Source organism: Sphaeramia orbicularis, chromosome 8, assembly GCF_902148855.1.
Source record: "Sphaeramia orbicularis chromosome 8, fSphaOr1.1, whole genome shotgun sequence".
Lineage (NCBI taxonomy): Eukaryota > Metazoa > Chordata > Actinopteri > Kurtiformes > Apogonidae > Sphaeramia > Sphaeramia orbicularis.
Window position 1 is genome coordinate 23789922 of NC_043964.1, and position 17326 is coordinate 23807247.

The 17326-nt window shown below is 39.7% G+C and overlaps 1 protein-coding gene across 5 annotated transcripts in view; it reads left to right on the top strand.

Annotated features, from left to right (window-relative positions):
* The window catches only part of arhgap23a (Rho GTPase activating protein 23a), an 83468-nt gene that overhangs the window by 26847 nt on the left and 39295 nt on the right, over positions 1-17326 (top strand). For 2 of the 5 annotated variants that reach the window (XM_030140517.1, XM_030140515.1), the window contains exons 1-2: positions 4836-6125; positions 13588-13791. In XM_030140517.1, coding sequence (XP_029996377.1) covers positions 5883-6125; positions 13588-13791 — 447 coding nt within the window. In that variant the 5' untranslated portion in view covers positions 4836-5882. Of the gene's footprint in view, positions 1-4834; positions 6126-13587; positions 13792-17326 lie in introns of those variants that run through there. The other 3 variants (XM_030140516.1, XM_030140514.1, XM_030140518.1) reach the window with 3 other exon arrangements.

Consider the following 17326-nt stretch of genomic DNA (forward strand, 5'->3'; position numbering starts at 1 on the left):
TGTCAGATGAGGGTTTTACACAACACACATTGAGCTTTTACAGCTGTTGAAGATGAATTGTTTTGGTGTGTGTTGTCTTATTCAGACTTATCATCACCTCCAGCAAATCATGATTTATTTCCCTTGAGCTTCTCACTTGGTTTCATTCATCCGGTATTATTGAAATCACACTTATCAGTTTATGCTTCCTTTCTCTCACCTCTTGTCCCTGTTTATAAAACTGGATGTAGAGATTAATTGGTTTGTCAAGCAAATCTCTGCTGATAAGATGTTTAACAAATTATCAGTATCACCAGTAGTTTTGGATAGCTAATGCAGAAACAGACACCCATAAACTTTAATGATCCCCCTGGGGTGAACGTAAGGCTTCAGAACTGGAAATACTGACTTTAAGGAAAAATGATGCCTGAAGAAAAGATCATCATTTTTTTGATGCTCACTTCCAAATTTATTGCTTAATTACTTTGTTTGCAGCCCATGTTTGTTCAGTTCAGGCTAACATAGGCTTTTTTTTTATAGTTTAGACTACTTCCTGACATAGATAATACATAATATTATGTATGCATGGTTAATGACTAAAGCTTCACTGTTAATAATATTGTTACTTAAATAGATATACTCCCACTTACAACATTCTATGACAGATTTGTGCCAAGCTGATGATTTAAACAATATTAAATTTTGAGAATAAAGTCAATAAATTACAAGATTAATGTCATATATTTTGAGAAGTCAGAATGCCACAAGAATAAAGTCATAATGTTTTGGGGAAAAACAATTAAAAGCAATAATATTAAAATAAAGTTGTAGAAATCTTAAAATACTACAAGCTTAAAGCTATGATATTTCACAAGGAAGTCATAATATTATGAGAATAAAGTTACATTTTGTCAAAAAAAAAAAAGTTATATTGTTACAAGAGTAAAGTTATGTTTTGCGAGAAAAAAAACAAAAAATCAGGATGCTAGAAGTTCAAAATTGTAATTTTTAGCAAAAATGTTATAATACTGTGATAATAAAGTCATTATATTGTGTGAAAAACATAATCATGATATTTTGAGGAAAAAAAATCTAATATTGGGAAGATATTCACAGATTTAAATTTGGTTGGTAATTCTGACTTTTTTTTTTTTTTTTTTTTATAGATTCAGGACTTTATTTTAACATTACGACTTTTTTTTTTTTTGTCAAAATATCACTTTTTTTTAATGTTGAGTGAGGCACTAATCCTCTTTTATAGCATTTTTCTTCTTAGCTCATGTGGAATATTTCTTGTGCAGCCTGTCTTTTTTTGTGCTGTAGTATTTCCCCAGAATGGAATAGAATAGAATAAACTGATTTGTCATATGCACAGAGAACCAAACGGTTACATTGTACAATGAAATTCTTACTTTGCAGGTACCCCTTCACCAAGCATATACAATCTAAGCAAAAGAACTATAACAATTTAACTTTAAATAAGGAGCCTATATAAAAATAAATAAACATATCTAACAAACTGTAACAAGTCTAAAAAAAATCTAAAAAGGGAGTCTAAATACATATAAATAAGCAAATCTAAAAAAAAAACTAAGCAAACTAACAACTCTAAATGTAAATGAGTAGCCTAACTAAATAAATAAAAGTAAGCACCTAAAATCAACAGCAGCAGTCGCAGCAGTCATGAAGTGCACCAGTACTATATGAGTACTTTTCTTTCAGTAAAGGATCTGAATAGTTCTTGGACCACCTCTGCCTGCACAGACTCGCTTCATCCAAACAGTGTGGGTCGCCGGTGGGAGGGCTGCTATTGTCATGACACTTCATGTGTGACTGTGTCCTCAATGTAAACTGTAACTCAACGCCTTTTTGTGCATTTCTCTTGTGTCAACCTTTTTCATGCTCATCCTCCTCTTTTTGTAAATGCCTCCGTGCTTCATGAAAGGGAGAGGGAGCAGGACAAACAGAGACCTATTGTTTTCACATTAGGCACTGCCTCCTTCTTGCCAAAACTAACTGTTACTGTGAAAACGTGATATGAATTCCCCACTCGGCACTTGTGTATTTTCACATATTAAGCCTTGCTCTGGTTTTCCATGAGGGATGCTGTCAGATCCAGATCCTCAGTTCTGTCCTCGGGTGTGGTCTCCTTTCTCACACCTCCTCTCGGACCTCCTGCGATTGCATCTGATCCACTTGTCTGTCCGCAGGGCGGTTCCGCCTGGCAGCGTGTCGGACCCGAAGCTCTGCTCTGAACCACAGAAAGAAGAGAAACCCCCCACAGCCACAGCTCTCCAACTTTATGAGGAACCCTAATTATATATCCAAGTGTATTTATACTCAGCTGTGACTCAGTGGGACATGTGGCATGCGTGTGTGTGTTTGTGCAGTCTTTGTGTTCACATGTAAACGATGTGTGCATGAGTGTGTATTAGTGAAAGCCTCTGCTGACTCTATAAACTATTTAAATAAACCAGAGAAGAAGTAGAGTGCAGACCCACCTCTAAACCCAGTCTGTTATTTTTGCAGAAAACCTACTTTAAAATGACATTGTGAAACTTCTGACACGGTCTTCCACTTACGGATTAAAAAAACAGAAATACTCCACTTTTCTTTTATGCCACAAACTTTCTCACCTGTTTCTCTTTTTTCACACTTGAATGATTTATCCTAAATGTAAAACAAGTGAGAAATACACTCTACCGCATCTCTTTATACATGTAACTACTAAAAATTCTCAGTAATAGTGTCTTAATCAATAACATATTCATTTTAGTCTTTAGATTTTAGTATATTTAACAGAGACATGTGCAAAAAGCATTTATTGCCCAGAGAAGAGATGCATTGCACCAAAATGAACTACCCTCTAAGCAGGTAAGCACAGACATAAAACTGGTTTAATCCACCTATAGTCTAATAATTTTTTAACATAATATTCTAAAAAGCCTAAAAACACAGGGTTTAAACTTTTTAAACTTCTGTAAAATGAGACTAAGTTGGATTATATGATGTTTAGGATGCATTTTGTGAACATTAGGCTAAATTGCAGGACTCTTAAAGTGACTGTCAGTACAGAATGCAGAGTCTCACTTTTAGAATTTTTATGGACATACAGGTGACAAATTAAAGGAAACACTAACCTAAAGTGTTGTACTAATGATGTTTGACTCCAGAACAGGTTGATTGCTCCTTTAAATTACTTTTACTGGAAAGATGAACTCTAAGAAAAGCTAAAGAAAAAAGATCCTTGCTGGTGTCATGATGATGGAGAGTGCTTGCTATACTCAGTCCATCCAAAATCTCCTGTAGGTGTTCAGTTGGGATATGATCTGGTGATTGTGAAAGTGATAGCAATGATTCTGTCACTTTCACTCTCATCAGATCATTCAATGATCTGTAATGCCTCATGGGAAAAAGCCAGTCCCATCTTGTTTTTTCCTTTTGATTTATTGCTTGTCATACTGTCACCCTTCATAACTGTATTACTACACTTACGTACAAGCCAAAAATGAAGCTTAAGTGAGATGATCCAAAATAAGCTCAATATAATGTTCCACAAAGGTTATTTACCATCAAAACATCCATCCAAACACTTTTCTCTACATACTACTTCTGTCAGGTACAGCTGGGAAATATATCAGTTTAGTTCAGTTTCAACTGAGGTTTTTCCTTCTGAAAATCATAATAGGTTGCAAAATTCCAAGTATTCATCTTAATACCTTTAATACTTATTGTTGTTTATTAAATGTGGATGCATATCTCCAGTCCTCAATGCCACATAGTGTCAGTAAAGAAAGAGTATTTTCCAGTCTGTTTTGTTTTCAGTTCATTTAGCCAGAAAATACTTGTCCGTGTCATTGAAAAATACTGCGATTGAATTGAACTTTTTGACCTTACCACCAAATAGTTATAGCATATGCTGAAAAAGAGTAGAACTATACCATATATATAAAAACCCTGCACTTTTTAAAGACTTCTTGGACACAATTGAGATTTAATTTTCTGCCCTATGATCCATCCAGGTCTAAATTCATAGTTCTTTTTACTATGTCACTGTTTATTCATGAAAAAAATATACGATCTTAGTATTAGACTGTTAACCACAGATATACTCAGTAAAAGAATGAGTACACAATACACAACAAAAATAGTAAGTAATGCATCATGGACAGAGTGGCAAATTGAAATTAAATCAAATATTAGCTAATGAAACTTTTGGAGAATTAAAATAAGATTCAGACATTGTAAAACTTGTCAGTCTGTTGTCATCTCTGAGTTTATTCTAATGCCTGGTAGTGATTATTATAAACCTGTACTAATTATTCCAGCCTGCAGTATGTGTTCTTGTACATAGAGCGTGTATCCAGAGGGTACAGTCTCTGCCCTCAGCAGTCGTGTTGATACTTGCCCCAGTGTGTGGCAGGTGAAACCTGTCTAACTTCTTTGGTAACGGATGTACGGCGTGCTGATCGCGATGAGCCTAGGAGGGAAAAATCAGTCATCTCCCACAACATGGTCACCTGTTTGCCGCTTTCACACGTACCCTGGACGCCTGGCTGTTTGGTGAGAACTTCAGCTGTGCGGGCGACTGGCTGGTGGGAATGGGTTATCGCTCTGACTGATTTAGTGGTGTGGTGTTTAGGTGTCACTGGGAGGAACAGGAGTGAGTGTGTGTGAAAGGGAGGGAGTACAGGTTTGATAAAAAGGTCATGTTGACACGAGTGGCTTTATTTTGAGAAGAAGGGAGTGCTTGTTACTCTTGTCATTTCTTCTTCTCCTGCTTTTTCCAGTTTTTTTTCACACAGCAGCAAGTCAGTGTTTTCTTTTCTCTTTGTGCTGGAAATCGCCCTCTTTCTCTTTTTTTTTGTGTTTGTCTCCTTTCTGAGTGGAGGGGAGGCAAGCGTATAAGGCAGGGCCAGCTTTTGTGGAGTTTAGCGGCGGGGGATCACAGCTTTGTCACTGTGTTTGTGTCGCTCACACACATGCAGCACATGTGCAGCCACCAGACCTCCTCTTCATGCGGTACCACTGAGATTATGGTGGATTTAGCCTGCTGGAGATATCTCCATCTGGACTGTTCAGGGCTGGAGTCGGGGGGGCCTCGGTGATGTGATGTCCACTGGATTAGACTGCAGAGTTCAAGTTTTCTGTACAGCAGCAGTGTTTGTTTGCTGATGGTCAGTGATGATGGATTGAGTGGTTGTTTGGAGAAAGAAAAACAAGGAAGCAAAAGAGAAAAGGAAGGACCAAGTGAGGGATGAAATGACTGATGCTTGCCAAGATAAAGAGTTTGAGATAGAGATGAAGGGGTTTGTTTAGGGCTGGAGATAGAGGGAGAAAAGAAGAAGAAAAAAGAGAGAGACAGTGAAAGAGAGAGAGAGAGGGCAGTGGGAGGGAGGAGTGTCAGAGGATCCAGCCCTCTGGGACAGCGATGTGTGTTTTGGGGGTGGACAGAGTGGCTTTGTATGCAGAACATCACCGGACACCGACGGGAGGGAAGCTGTCAGTTGTTCTCTGTGTGTGTCTGTAGTGAAACCAGACCTACCTCTGATCCCTGCACCACACACACTCCTCCATCTGCTGCCCAGGAGGCTGCCTTCTGCTGCATCTGGACTCAACCCCCTCTGAGAGTCTTTCAGAGTCTTGGAGAGCCCATTCACTTTTCTTTCTTGGAGGTCAGGAGCGATAGACTGTGATGTGGAACTTGTGGGATTAAACTTTCCGGAGGCTCAGCAGTGACAGCGATGGATCGGAGCCAGGAGACTGGAAGTTTAGGCTCTTAAATGAAGGATTGGAGGTTTTGCCGGCAACCATCTTCACTTGGCCCCACTATTTTTCCCTGTATTTCTGCGTCTGGACACTGTCCGCAGCCTTGTGTAGTTACTTGAGTGTGTTAGCAGCCCATGTGGGCAGTGAGTGATGCGGATCTGAGCAAATTCTGCGCCCCGATGCCCGCTGCTATGCTCCCGTGTCCTTCGCCGGCCGGGTCTGACTGGAGCTTCCAGAACCCGGTGGGGGTGGACTGCAGCTCTCCAGAACCTCGCTGCATCTGGCTGGCAGTGCTCCGTGGTGCCACGGCCCCTGTGCCCCCACCCACACTGCCAGCCATGCCCACTGGGCACAGCCAGAGCTCCCAGAAGCCCAGGGTAAGGAGAGGTCACCCAGCTAGAGGCTGCACACGAGTGCTTTACTTCATCTAGAAATGGAGTCTTTGATAACATGATTAATCTGAATGTCTAGTGATCTGAAATGTTTTAAGATGAGAGAAATGCAAATAAGATGTTTAGACCTATAAATATTTGAGAATTTAAGTAAGTAGTTAAAACAACCACGCTGATGATCAATCACAGAATTCCACAAAAAATAGCATTTTAACACATCTCTGCTTCCCAGAATGTGTGAGAGTGTTTCTGTGAGGTCACATTAGCATTAAAAAAGTAAAAGAACCTGTGGAAAATGTCAAAAATTACACCTTAAGAGCTCAGGAGCCCCCACTAGGCTACTTAAATAACAGCAAGTTACTACAAATGAATTTGACACTGATTTCCAAATTAAATGGATAATCTCTAACACATAATTAGCAAACAGCAGTCTCCTGTAGATAAGTTCACAATGATCCTTCTTATACTGTTTATGCTGACATGATACTTAAAAGTTATTGCTGAAACATCACATAGTTTATACAAAGCGATTGTGCAAATGCGTTGACTCCTGCACGTTTAACTGATGTGGTTCTTCTTTGTAATTAAAAATAATGCAATGACATCAATAGATTATTCTCCAGAAACCGCTGTCTGTCACACATGACAACATGACAAGTGCATCTGCACCCGTAGCCATTGTTTGAAGTCTTTTAACCTCTGAGCTGTTGACAGATTCTTTAACCTTTTACTGTTATTGGGCTACATTGCCTTCAGGCTGTTGATGTTTGGGACTCACTGTACTTCAGGCTCATGACTTTGTTGAAACATTAGGATTTTCACTTGAACTCCACTCAATTTAGAGATGGATGAAACACGATTGCCGGTTTGTGTTTCCGTCTGGGCAATGCTGATGTGTGACATACGGACCCTTCCCTCCCTCGAAGGCTTTCTAATTAGTGGCTGAAGACAGATGAAGGGAGCTGCAAAAGTGCCACTTTTCGCGAGGTGTTGTGGGGGCAGCAGGCTGCGATCATTCCACCCCCCCACCCCAAATGCCCTCAGAATTCAGGGCATCGCTTCCCCACATGATTTCATTTCACTGTGGGCATTTATGTGGAATACTATTTCCTGCTTTTCTCTTTTTTTCCTGTTTATTACCATCCCCCTCTTTGACTGTGACACGGTTAAGAAATGCCACAACCAGGAATGCTTATGTGGGGGTAGGAGAAGAGAAACAAACATTCATTAACTGTACATAGTTTTTTTTTTTTAAATGTGGTGTCTGTTGCAGAGAATTTCACTCTAAGTGAGGCGGATGCAGTTCCACTTTGTTGGCACCATTATCTTCTTTTTTTATTGATGCTTATCCACGCTCTCCTCAGTCTTTCATCAGATTTCTCTGTCTCTGCGTCACATCACAAGTCTGTGAATTTTGTTTGTTTTGATTACAAAGAGTCATTTTGTCATATTTCGTCATTTCACGGTTGCATTTTGATCTGATCTTGCACATCAAGTGGTGGCTTGATGCAAAAAAAAAAATCAACTTTTTAGTATTATTTTTGTTTCTCTTCTTTATGTAACTCAGATCCCACATTTTTAACACCAAATTGTGCATAAATCATGCCCTAACAAGCTCTTTTGGGCTGCTTTCCCTCACTCAGACTGTTCAAAGTTAAGAAAAACACTAAAAAGGTGCCGGTCTGCCCACAATTAAACCCACGTCTTTCAGTAACTGTGTGCCACGTGCCTTTTGCTTCCCCTGCTGAGCTACCAAATCATCCTATAAAAAGTTATTCTAAATCTCTGCCTTCTGGAAGTGCTCCTGGTACTTGTTTGGATCAGAGTAAGAACCAAAATGATCATAACATGATTAAAAATTCCACAGGCATCCGTGACAGTGAGGCAGGTTTCAGTGAGACAAAAGAAAAGTACAATATGTTTTGCTTTTCAGGGCTGCTCGAGCTGAAAACCCTGTTTAACCGACATTGCATCATCACCTGCTGGCGTATTGAACTGACAATGGGGTCAAACTGGTTTTTGAGCACACATATGATATTCATATTGACACAGAAGTGCACGCAAACTCACACAAGCCCTTGTAAATTGTATTATGCAAATAAGAGAGGGATGTACAGTATTTGAACACTGCTCTTGTATTTTTAATCCTCAGTCATCAGAGGCAGGTTGTGTTTTGTAGCTGGGAGTATCAATATTCAGTGGGACATTCAGACTCATCATGCAGCTCCTACACAACACATAGGATGCATTTAGACCTTGAGAGGTGGTGGAGCGCACCCTCCATGTGGCCGGTGAGTCTGATCAATCCAGGAAATGTGGGGATGAGATGACTTTGGAGCGGCCACCATCCCTCTGCTGTTGCCTCTTGGTTGGCAGCCCAGCTCAGGGCCGTGGTGGGCGCAGACAGCGACTGTCAGGATTAAAGGCTCGTCAGCATTTGTAACGTCCGTAAAGCTCCACTTTTCAAACAGGTTGCAACTCTCAGCTGTTTAAAAGAGCATTATTGTTCTGCCCTGCTGGGGTTTAGCAGGAGCCGCCAGCCGCTGCATTCCTCCATGCTGCTTTACCTCTGGATGGATGAGAAGAGGAGTGTGTGCTATCCAACACGTACGCTGTTACTGATGATTATGTCTACAATGTGACGATATTATCATGTCCTAGAAAAGCCTCTTACAAATACAAAATCCATTTTTACCCGATTTTACACAAGATTATTGCACACATGTTTATCCTTTTATGTTATTTATATATTAACATTTTGGCACTGTATTTTACACCCTCAAGCTGTTAACGTTTGTTTGATTTGTCTCACTCAACATGACAAGTTTAGGACATCTTGTACTCTTGGTGGACCACTTTTTAGGTCTTTCTAGTCATGTATCATAATGATATGCTTTCTAATTGAAATCAGGAGGGGAAATATCCGCAGGGATTTGCTGGCTGGTGCTACTGCAGTGTTATAAAAACACATGGATGTATTCCACTTCATCCACTTGACTCCACTTTCAAGCAGGAAGCTGTCGTGTGGCAGAAAGAAAAGCTGATCTGCTTATTTAAACACAGTTGTGTATTTTAATGACATCAACAGGGTTTTATATAATGAGAATTTGCAAGTGGTATTAACAGCTGGAACATTACACCCAGATTTGAGGCAAAAATAATTTTTAAAGGAAGAGATTCCCAGTAAATGAATAGGAAATTCCAAATGTCTTCTATTCTCAGTGTAACAAGAGCGAGGTTTCCCTCGTCTGTCTCTTAAGGCTCCATAGGAAGTCAAGTTTAGACCGAAAACCACAGAAAAAATTTTCCAAGTGCCTTGTTGGTTAAACAGTGTGTCCAACCGCCTGGAGTGGCCAGTCAGCAAGTCTGATTCTATTTTTCTAGCTACTAGATGGAAACTAAAGCAATAGTAGACAAACAGAGGTGTTCAAGGTGACAGGTACAAGAGAGGAGTTTGTGTGGATTTAATGGAAAGACGACAGCTTTGGACACGGCAGAAAAGCTGAGCAGGAACACACATCCCACAGAGTCCAGACCAGCCGAGTGGGAAATGGTGCTGGCTCAGAGACCCAGTCAGACCCTGTGTGTTTTGGGTAATCACAGGGTTTGGTATTCTCAGCTCCGGGAGGGGCCATGTGGTCGAAACCGGCGTGCTGGATCCTGTCCCTCACTGGGGCCCGATACTCCTCCTCCTCCTCCTCCTCCTCCTCCTCCTCCTCCTTCTCCTTCTCTTCCACCTCGTCCTCCTCATCCCTCTCCTCTCATTCACTCTCTCTGAGCTCCCTCCCCTCCTTTGCCAGTTACAGTGTGTGTTTCAACTTGTCAGAGCCAAACCGCTCCCACTGAGGAATTTACTGAGTGTCTTCGTCCCTTCACCCCCTTCGCTCTTTCATTTCCTCTTTTTTTTTTTTTTTTTACATCTTTCTTTATCATTTTAATTTGACACCTCAGACAGTCCTCAGATTTCTTTATGCATGTCTTCATGTCACGTAGAAGGCCTCAGTGCTTACCTTTTCATGAAAATAGCAGGGGTGACTTTACATTGTTCAGACTGCTTGACTGAAGATCCGGCATCAAGTGTCACATGAATTTATATATCTCAATCCGCAAACTATGCACCTCATATATACTCTCCAGAATATGCTTTTGTGGTGTTTTTTCAGTATGCAAAAGGCTAACATCTGATTTATGACTTTCAAGCATATAATATTTAACTCCAAAGTTTTTGCTTTAAGACTAATATCATATGCAAAAGTAGATATTTACTTCAGTACATCTTAAAGTTAATAAAGGTAACTTGAAAAATGCAGATGTAAAGTTGGCACACGAGTATTTCCATTGCACAAATGTAAGTGTTAACAGAGGAAAAAGAGGTATAAGAGAAAATAAAAGGAAAGAGGAAGAGGAGGGAAAGTGTGGAAGCCCTTCCATGATGTAGAGTAAAATCTGGGGGAGTGTATTTATAGGAGCGTCTGGTTATCCCGCCCTGCAGCACTACCACACTTCCTGCCTCTAAGCCTCCACTTCCTGCTGTTTTGTGGACACGTACGGCCCTGCCAGGTCAAGTGTGTGCGTCTGGGTTTCTGTCTTTGTAGGAAGCATATGTGTCGACTCTATATCATATCGTGTTTGTGTGTAGGAGACAAACAGGATGTGAAACGTGGGGTGTGCTTTTTCGGGGGAGGGGGGAGGGGAGATGCAGCTGTAGTCTAGACATATTCACCTTTGGTCTGCTGATGTCATGATGCAGAATCTGAGGAACATGGCTCTAATTTGGAAATGTATAGAAAAAATATTTATCTTTCCTTATTATTGCTCCTGTTGTAAAAATTAAAATATTGTACCTCTATACCAAATAGCATCATAAAAGCAGTTTTTCAGCAATAATCTTTTGGCAAATTAGCATGCATAGTCAGAATGTAATAGGGATTTTAATATTAGAACATCTAGAATGGCCAAATGGGTCAAATTTACCCAAACTAAATTTCTTGTCTCAAAATTTGCACTATATGTCATTGTATTAAATAAATCTTTCAATTCATAACCCACCATTTTTTCTTACCCACAATCTGTGTTTTGGACATTTGGTTTTATAATGACTGTTTATTCAAGAACAGTACTTTTAATGCATACATTACATCAGTGTACGACTAGACAAAGAAACATAATATTCAAACATTAATGGTATGATAATCAATGCATATCTATAGAGGTAAATTTCACCCGGTGGCTATTCACATCATATTAAACAATAGAGAATGTAGGACAATGCAATTTTAGGAGAACTTAATTGTGGAGCGTCAGTATTTTATTAAAACAAAGTAATGCTCAATTGAGAAATGGTCACAGGAGGTAAATTTAACCTGTTGCCGGTTCTAGTGTTAAAATCATTCAGTTATTTAAACATTTAGCTGTTTGTAATACGTACAGTCAGAAAGGTCTCTGGAGAAGTCTCAAAATATGAGGAACTTTTGGAATTTTGAATTAAATATAGGAATTATTCATTTTCATCAGTCATTTGGTTATTAACGGTCATTAAATGTAGACAACAGTAACAAAAATTGCTTATCACTACATCCTAGAGCCTAAATTAGCACTTATTCACAAACATCTATTCGCATTTGAGAAGCTTTTTTCTGCATTCTTTTTGCTTCAGACTCAGAGATATCCAATAATTCACAACTGCTGACAGATTTTGCTGGATGATGAATAGGAATGTTGTATTTTGTTTTTGAGACATCATTGGAAGCGTTCGAATTCTGCATGCTCATTTCAATTAGCATGTGGTTTTCGTAGAATACACTGTACTAATCAAATGAACTTAAAAAACACCATAACATAGTGGTCTTCTTCTTTGGTTTTCTTCAGTTGGTCAGTTTTGTCACAGTGCTACTGATATCTATCATCATGTGCTGCTGAAGTGTCAGCATGAAGCAGCGCCACAGTGATTGACTGACTGAAGACACACAGATGATTATGGTAAACCAGTGAACTGACTTTATGTTGTCGTCTTCTAACTCCACAAGTTCAGAAAGTTCACTATTTAAATGAAGTGTGATAGAGAACATGCACCAGTAGATAAGACCTCAGCAGACTTGACCTCTGAGCTGACATAAGGAGCCCTCCTCCTCCTCTTCGCTCCTGCCTGTTTGGTCAGGTGATTGTGTTTGACTGACAGATGTGGGTCATCAGGGGCAGCACGAGGGTGATAATTCTCACGTGTATCTGTCAGCTGAGCTAGCTGGGCTTATTTACTCGGCCTCAGGAATGAGATATTTAGAGAGCCACTGGAAATCTGCCTTTATTCTCCACTCAGAGTTCAGATCCCCCCTCGACCTTCTCTCCAGGTGATAAAGACCTGGGGGAAACTCCTGTGGCCCTCTTTAGACCATGGTCCTTCCTGACTCTAGACCCCCCAGGTTTATTTGTGGACTGTCAGGGCTCATCTAGTCCCTAATGTAGAGTCACTTTGTGTATCTCAACAGATCAGAGATGTTTTTTGTCTCTTCAGCTTTATAAGATACATTGTCAGTATGATTTAAGGAATTTAGGTTGGATTTTACGTTCTTACAGTCAGAAAATCCCATGTATGAGTTGTATATCTGTCAAAGCTGCACACTCAGACTTGAAAACCTGTGAATATGTTGTATATCAACTGCTTATACATCATTATATGGTTGAACACATTTCCAAACAGCTCAAGTCAACGTTTGGTCAATGAATGGCACATTTTGTTTGCAGTGCTATTACCCTCATAAAACACTTGAAAAGCAAGTACTTCTATCAAACAGTACAACTTTCTGGACTACAGAACACCAACGTGGTTCAGTTTTATTTTGTGCTGTACTGTTAATTGCTTTTTGTACTATACTTGTACTATTTGTTTGTAATTCACAGTTATAGTATGCGCCTAGAAAGGATAACAAGCATATCAAGGCTTGAATTGTGTTCTTAGAGATAAGAAACCCCGCTGAACTTTGCACCTGCACTTCTTAGACTTTTCTGAAAAGAGATAATGAGACCCGCTCTTGTCATTTTATTGTGTTTATCCCAAACTCAGAAGCATAAAGTACAAGTGACAACATGCCTTTTCTGTGTCATTCTTTTTGCTTGTGCTGGTCTTAGATAAGGACTGATTATGGTTGAAAATAGTTGCAAAGGAGTTTCTAAAAGGTGCATTATTGCTTTGAGTTGTGAAGGGATTGTTTTTCTCCTGTTTAATTCAGTAGAGTTTGAGATCTTTCTATGAAATCTGTGTTAACTGCTTAGATAAAATGGTAAAAATGTGTCAAACCAAGAAAAATATTTTTTGCAAGAGGAGATATTAAAGGTATTAACGAAGATGTGAGAAAAACTGAAATTTTTTAGCACTACAGTGTTACATTTTTCATAAACTGGGATTAGAGTAATCTAATCTGTTAAATTCTCTCTGTCTGTGTTTTAACAGGGTAAGGGGCGGAGGGATGGTCTCTCCTCAACCGGTGACAACCCTCGGCCGCCGATGGCGACCCGGCCGGGAAGGGAGGGGGTCGGCGTGGGCTGGAAGTGTCCCCGGACGCTGGTTCTCCATAAGAACTCCCAGGGTTTTGGTTTCACATTACGCCACTTCATCGTTTACCCTCCGGAATCGGCCCTTCACACCAACCTCAAGGTGAGACTGACGGGATTCTGCAGGTCCTTGAAATGTCTGAGAATGTCTTAACTAAACTCTCAAGATGTTATAGTGGTGTTAAATTATCTTAAGCATACATAGACTGATGGATGTTTTTAGATTAAAAGTTTATATCGACCTTTTCCCCTAATGTATTTGCTTTTACAGCACACACAGATTTTATTCTGCTCATTTTTTTTTTTTTTTTACATTAAACCTCCTGGATGTTGTAGATGCCACATTACAGCAGACAGAGCCAACTGGAGCTCATAAGAACCAATCATACTGCAGCAAAAGGTCAGCGAGGTTGAGCTGAACAAATGACCACAGACAAAGGAGAAAATAAGCCCAGCTGATTATAGACAACACACCGAGCTAAGCGTGCATATTAAAGCGGTTGCAAGTTTTGGAGATCAAAAAAAGACATTGGTGCTTTATCATTGAGAACAACATAATTTCACATTCTGATGAATATAATGAGCAACAGTGCAGCTGATGCAGGACTTCCAAACCCTGCCTGACAGACTGGTTTGGAAACTGTTACCGTGTGATTGTTTTTCGGCATCATATCCTTGTTTTTAGTCTGGCTGAATTCAAGATTGTTCCAGAGTTGTGTAATGAGCCTCTGTGAGAGTGAGTGGTTATTTAGCTCTTTGAGGTGTGGGGGCAAATGGCTCCAGATGTGAAATTGAAGCATATGGACGCTGGGGTGGGGTGAGGCGGCTGAAACAAGGCCGCTATTATTATTAAACCACCCCACCATGCAGCAGCTGCAGATAGAGACATAGATTCAATGAGATCTGTTGTCTTAGCCTGGTACCACTCACTGGAGGCCAGGCAGTACCAGGACAGCCCCGGACAATAGGCCCACTGCTGCCCTTTGGCCCCGGTTCTGTCCCGTTCTCCTCTGCCTCGAGGGTCACATGGCTTTTTTTGGACAATCGGAGCCACAGAGCCACTTGTTCGTGAGGTCTCCCAAATTACCCTAATGGTGTCCAATTATTAGAGGCCAGCGGGTGCCTGACCCAATTAGTTTCTGGTTCTATGGTGTCTGTAGGTCCGCAAGGTCTGCAGTCGTATTATTCCAAGCACAGATGATGAAACAGGATACTACACATGAATTTAGAAGCTCTGTTGAACTGTGAATGCAGACATTATTTTTTAGAAAAGGTATTAGCTTGTGCTATGTGATCGTTTATGTTACTAGAAGCACATTATGTATCTGCAAAAGAGGACTTATCTCATGAAAAACCCTCCCAAATAAACTTCATGCAGAAAAACAAACCCAGACATTTTACATTGTGAAAACAAATCAATTATTGTCAGCTTCAGCTCAAGGTCTTGTAAACTCCTTTCGTTTTCAGAGGTCAGAGTGAAAAATGGACCCATCACAAAAACAAAACTAAAACTCATGTATTATAGCCGAGGTTGTAACGCTTTGGACACATCCTATGTTAAATAGAAATTAAAAGCAATCGCATTTTTGTTGAGAAGATCAGAATTTCTTAGTAATGCTCTTTAGTAAACTATTCTGTTTCTTCCATTCACTTTCATTTCATTTACTTTCATTTATACCTCAATATTTATGGGTACATTATACTGACAAAAATATTAGAACATGTCACACTAACGGCTTATTTACTTCCCATTCCTGTTGATTTGAAATATCGTGATAAAAATGTTCATGTCACTTGTTAGTGTTTATCACAGTAAATGTCATATCAACATTACTTGTAAGTTTAATGCTTAAAGACCTAGAACTGTTTTTACGGCGACTCCCAAATGAATTTTTTTCTCTACATCTAACCTTTCCTTAGTGATGGTATCCACTGCATTTTTCAGTGAAAATCAGATATTTTCCTGTATTTAATTAACTCATCATGTAGATATTCATAAAAGCAACCATCATCATTTATTAAACTCCATGGGTTTTATTGGTGAATCAATGTTGCAGAAGATAACAGCATTGTCATGTTCACTACCGTGGCTCTGAACATCCAAATGGGTCCTATCTGATGACGCTGAAAAGATAACAAATTGCATTTTACTTGAACTATTTGCATATATCAATAGAATTAGTGGTTCAATAGTGATTAAACATTTTAGTTCAGCACATCCCTCGGTCACTGGTGGCTTTTTAGATCTTTTAGGGTTAAAGGCTGAGTTTAGAAACCAGACATTTGCTATATTTATGGTCAGAACATTGCAAATATTTCAGAAATGTAGATGTAAAACAGTTAAAACAATTATAATAATTGGTAAAAACAAATACTAAATCATTTTTTAAATGTTTAAGAAGACAATTTAAGCAAAATAACCCTGAAGATAAAATAAAACATAATTAAACATGAAAAAAAAACACTAATTGCAATGATACTGGTTGTAATATTAAGTTGGCAATGAAACATCTCAATTCAGTGTCTCAGTAATGTTTTCCATATAATGTATTTGTGTGAGTGAAAGTGCAGAAAGTACTGAAAACATTCTCCCAAATTCCATAATAGAATGTTTTCTTTTAGACCATTATCAGAACATATCAGCGAGTCAAAAACTGGAGAATGCAGTGCTTTTAGACCTCAAATAATGCAAAGAAAACAAGCTGATGTTCACTTTTATATCATATAATAATGTTTTCATTTGCGAAGGGTTCAGAAATCAATATTTCGTGGATTTTCGCAGCTTAGCATTCTTTCCACATGTCTTTTACTTTACTATTTGTTACTTTAGAGTTAGAACTACATCTGCAAATGGACGTCCATCAGTTCTGGTGCATCTATAGCCTGTCCGTCCATGGGAGTGGATCTCTCCTTCACTGTGGTTCTCCCCGAGGTTTCTCCCTTTTCCCACTGGGTTTTGAGTTTTTCCTTGCCGAGAAGGAGGGTCTAAGGACGGGGGATGCCCTGGACACTACTCATTTTCTTGCTGTTTATTTGACTGTTGTTTACTCCAACTGCCTCTGTAAAGCCCTTTGAGATAACCTTGTTGTGATATTGGGCTATACAAATAAAGTTGAATTGAATTGAATTGAATTAAAACACAAGCAGCTTTGTGTTGTTTGATAATTTATCATCGTCCACCATCCTATTGATTGTATTTATCCAGAGTTATAAATATGTCGTGAAATGTCATACGTCAGAACTTGGATATTTTACTGCCAGTGTCTGCTCTTCTGCTTCTTCCACTGGGTTAGTTTTATTTCACCAGCTGATCGACAGTGTCCAGATGTGGACCCTGACCCAGATCCTGTATCTCATCTAGAGTCCTAGGCTGCTCGGTTTTTGAGCGTCCCCAGCTCCGAGCTCCGTCCTGGGGTCGGCAGCTATCCTTTCTCTGCCTTTAAACCCCCCGCCATTGTCTGCAGAGCCAGGAATGAGCCCACTCAGCGCAGCATAAAGCCGAGCAGCGGTCAGCCCACCATAGCCCTAACCCCAAACTGTCCACTCAGCTTAGTATGTGGGTGTGTCTGCATGCAGGCGTGGAGGTGATCAGATAAACTGCAGCTATCAAATCTCACCACCGCTGCGCTCTCTGGTAA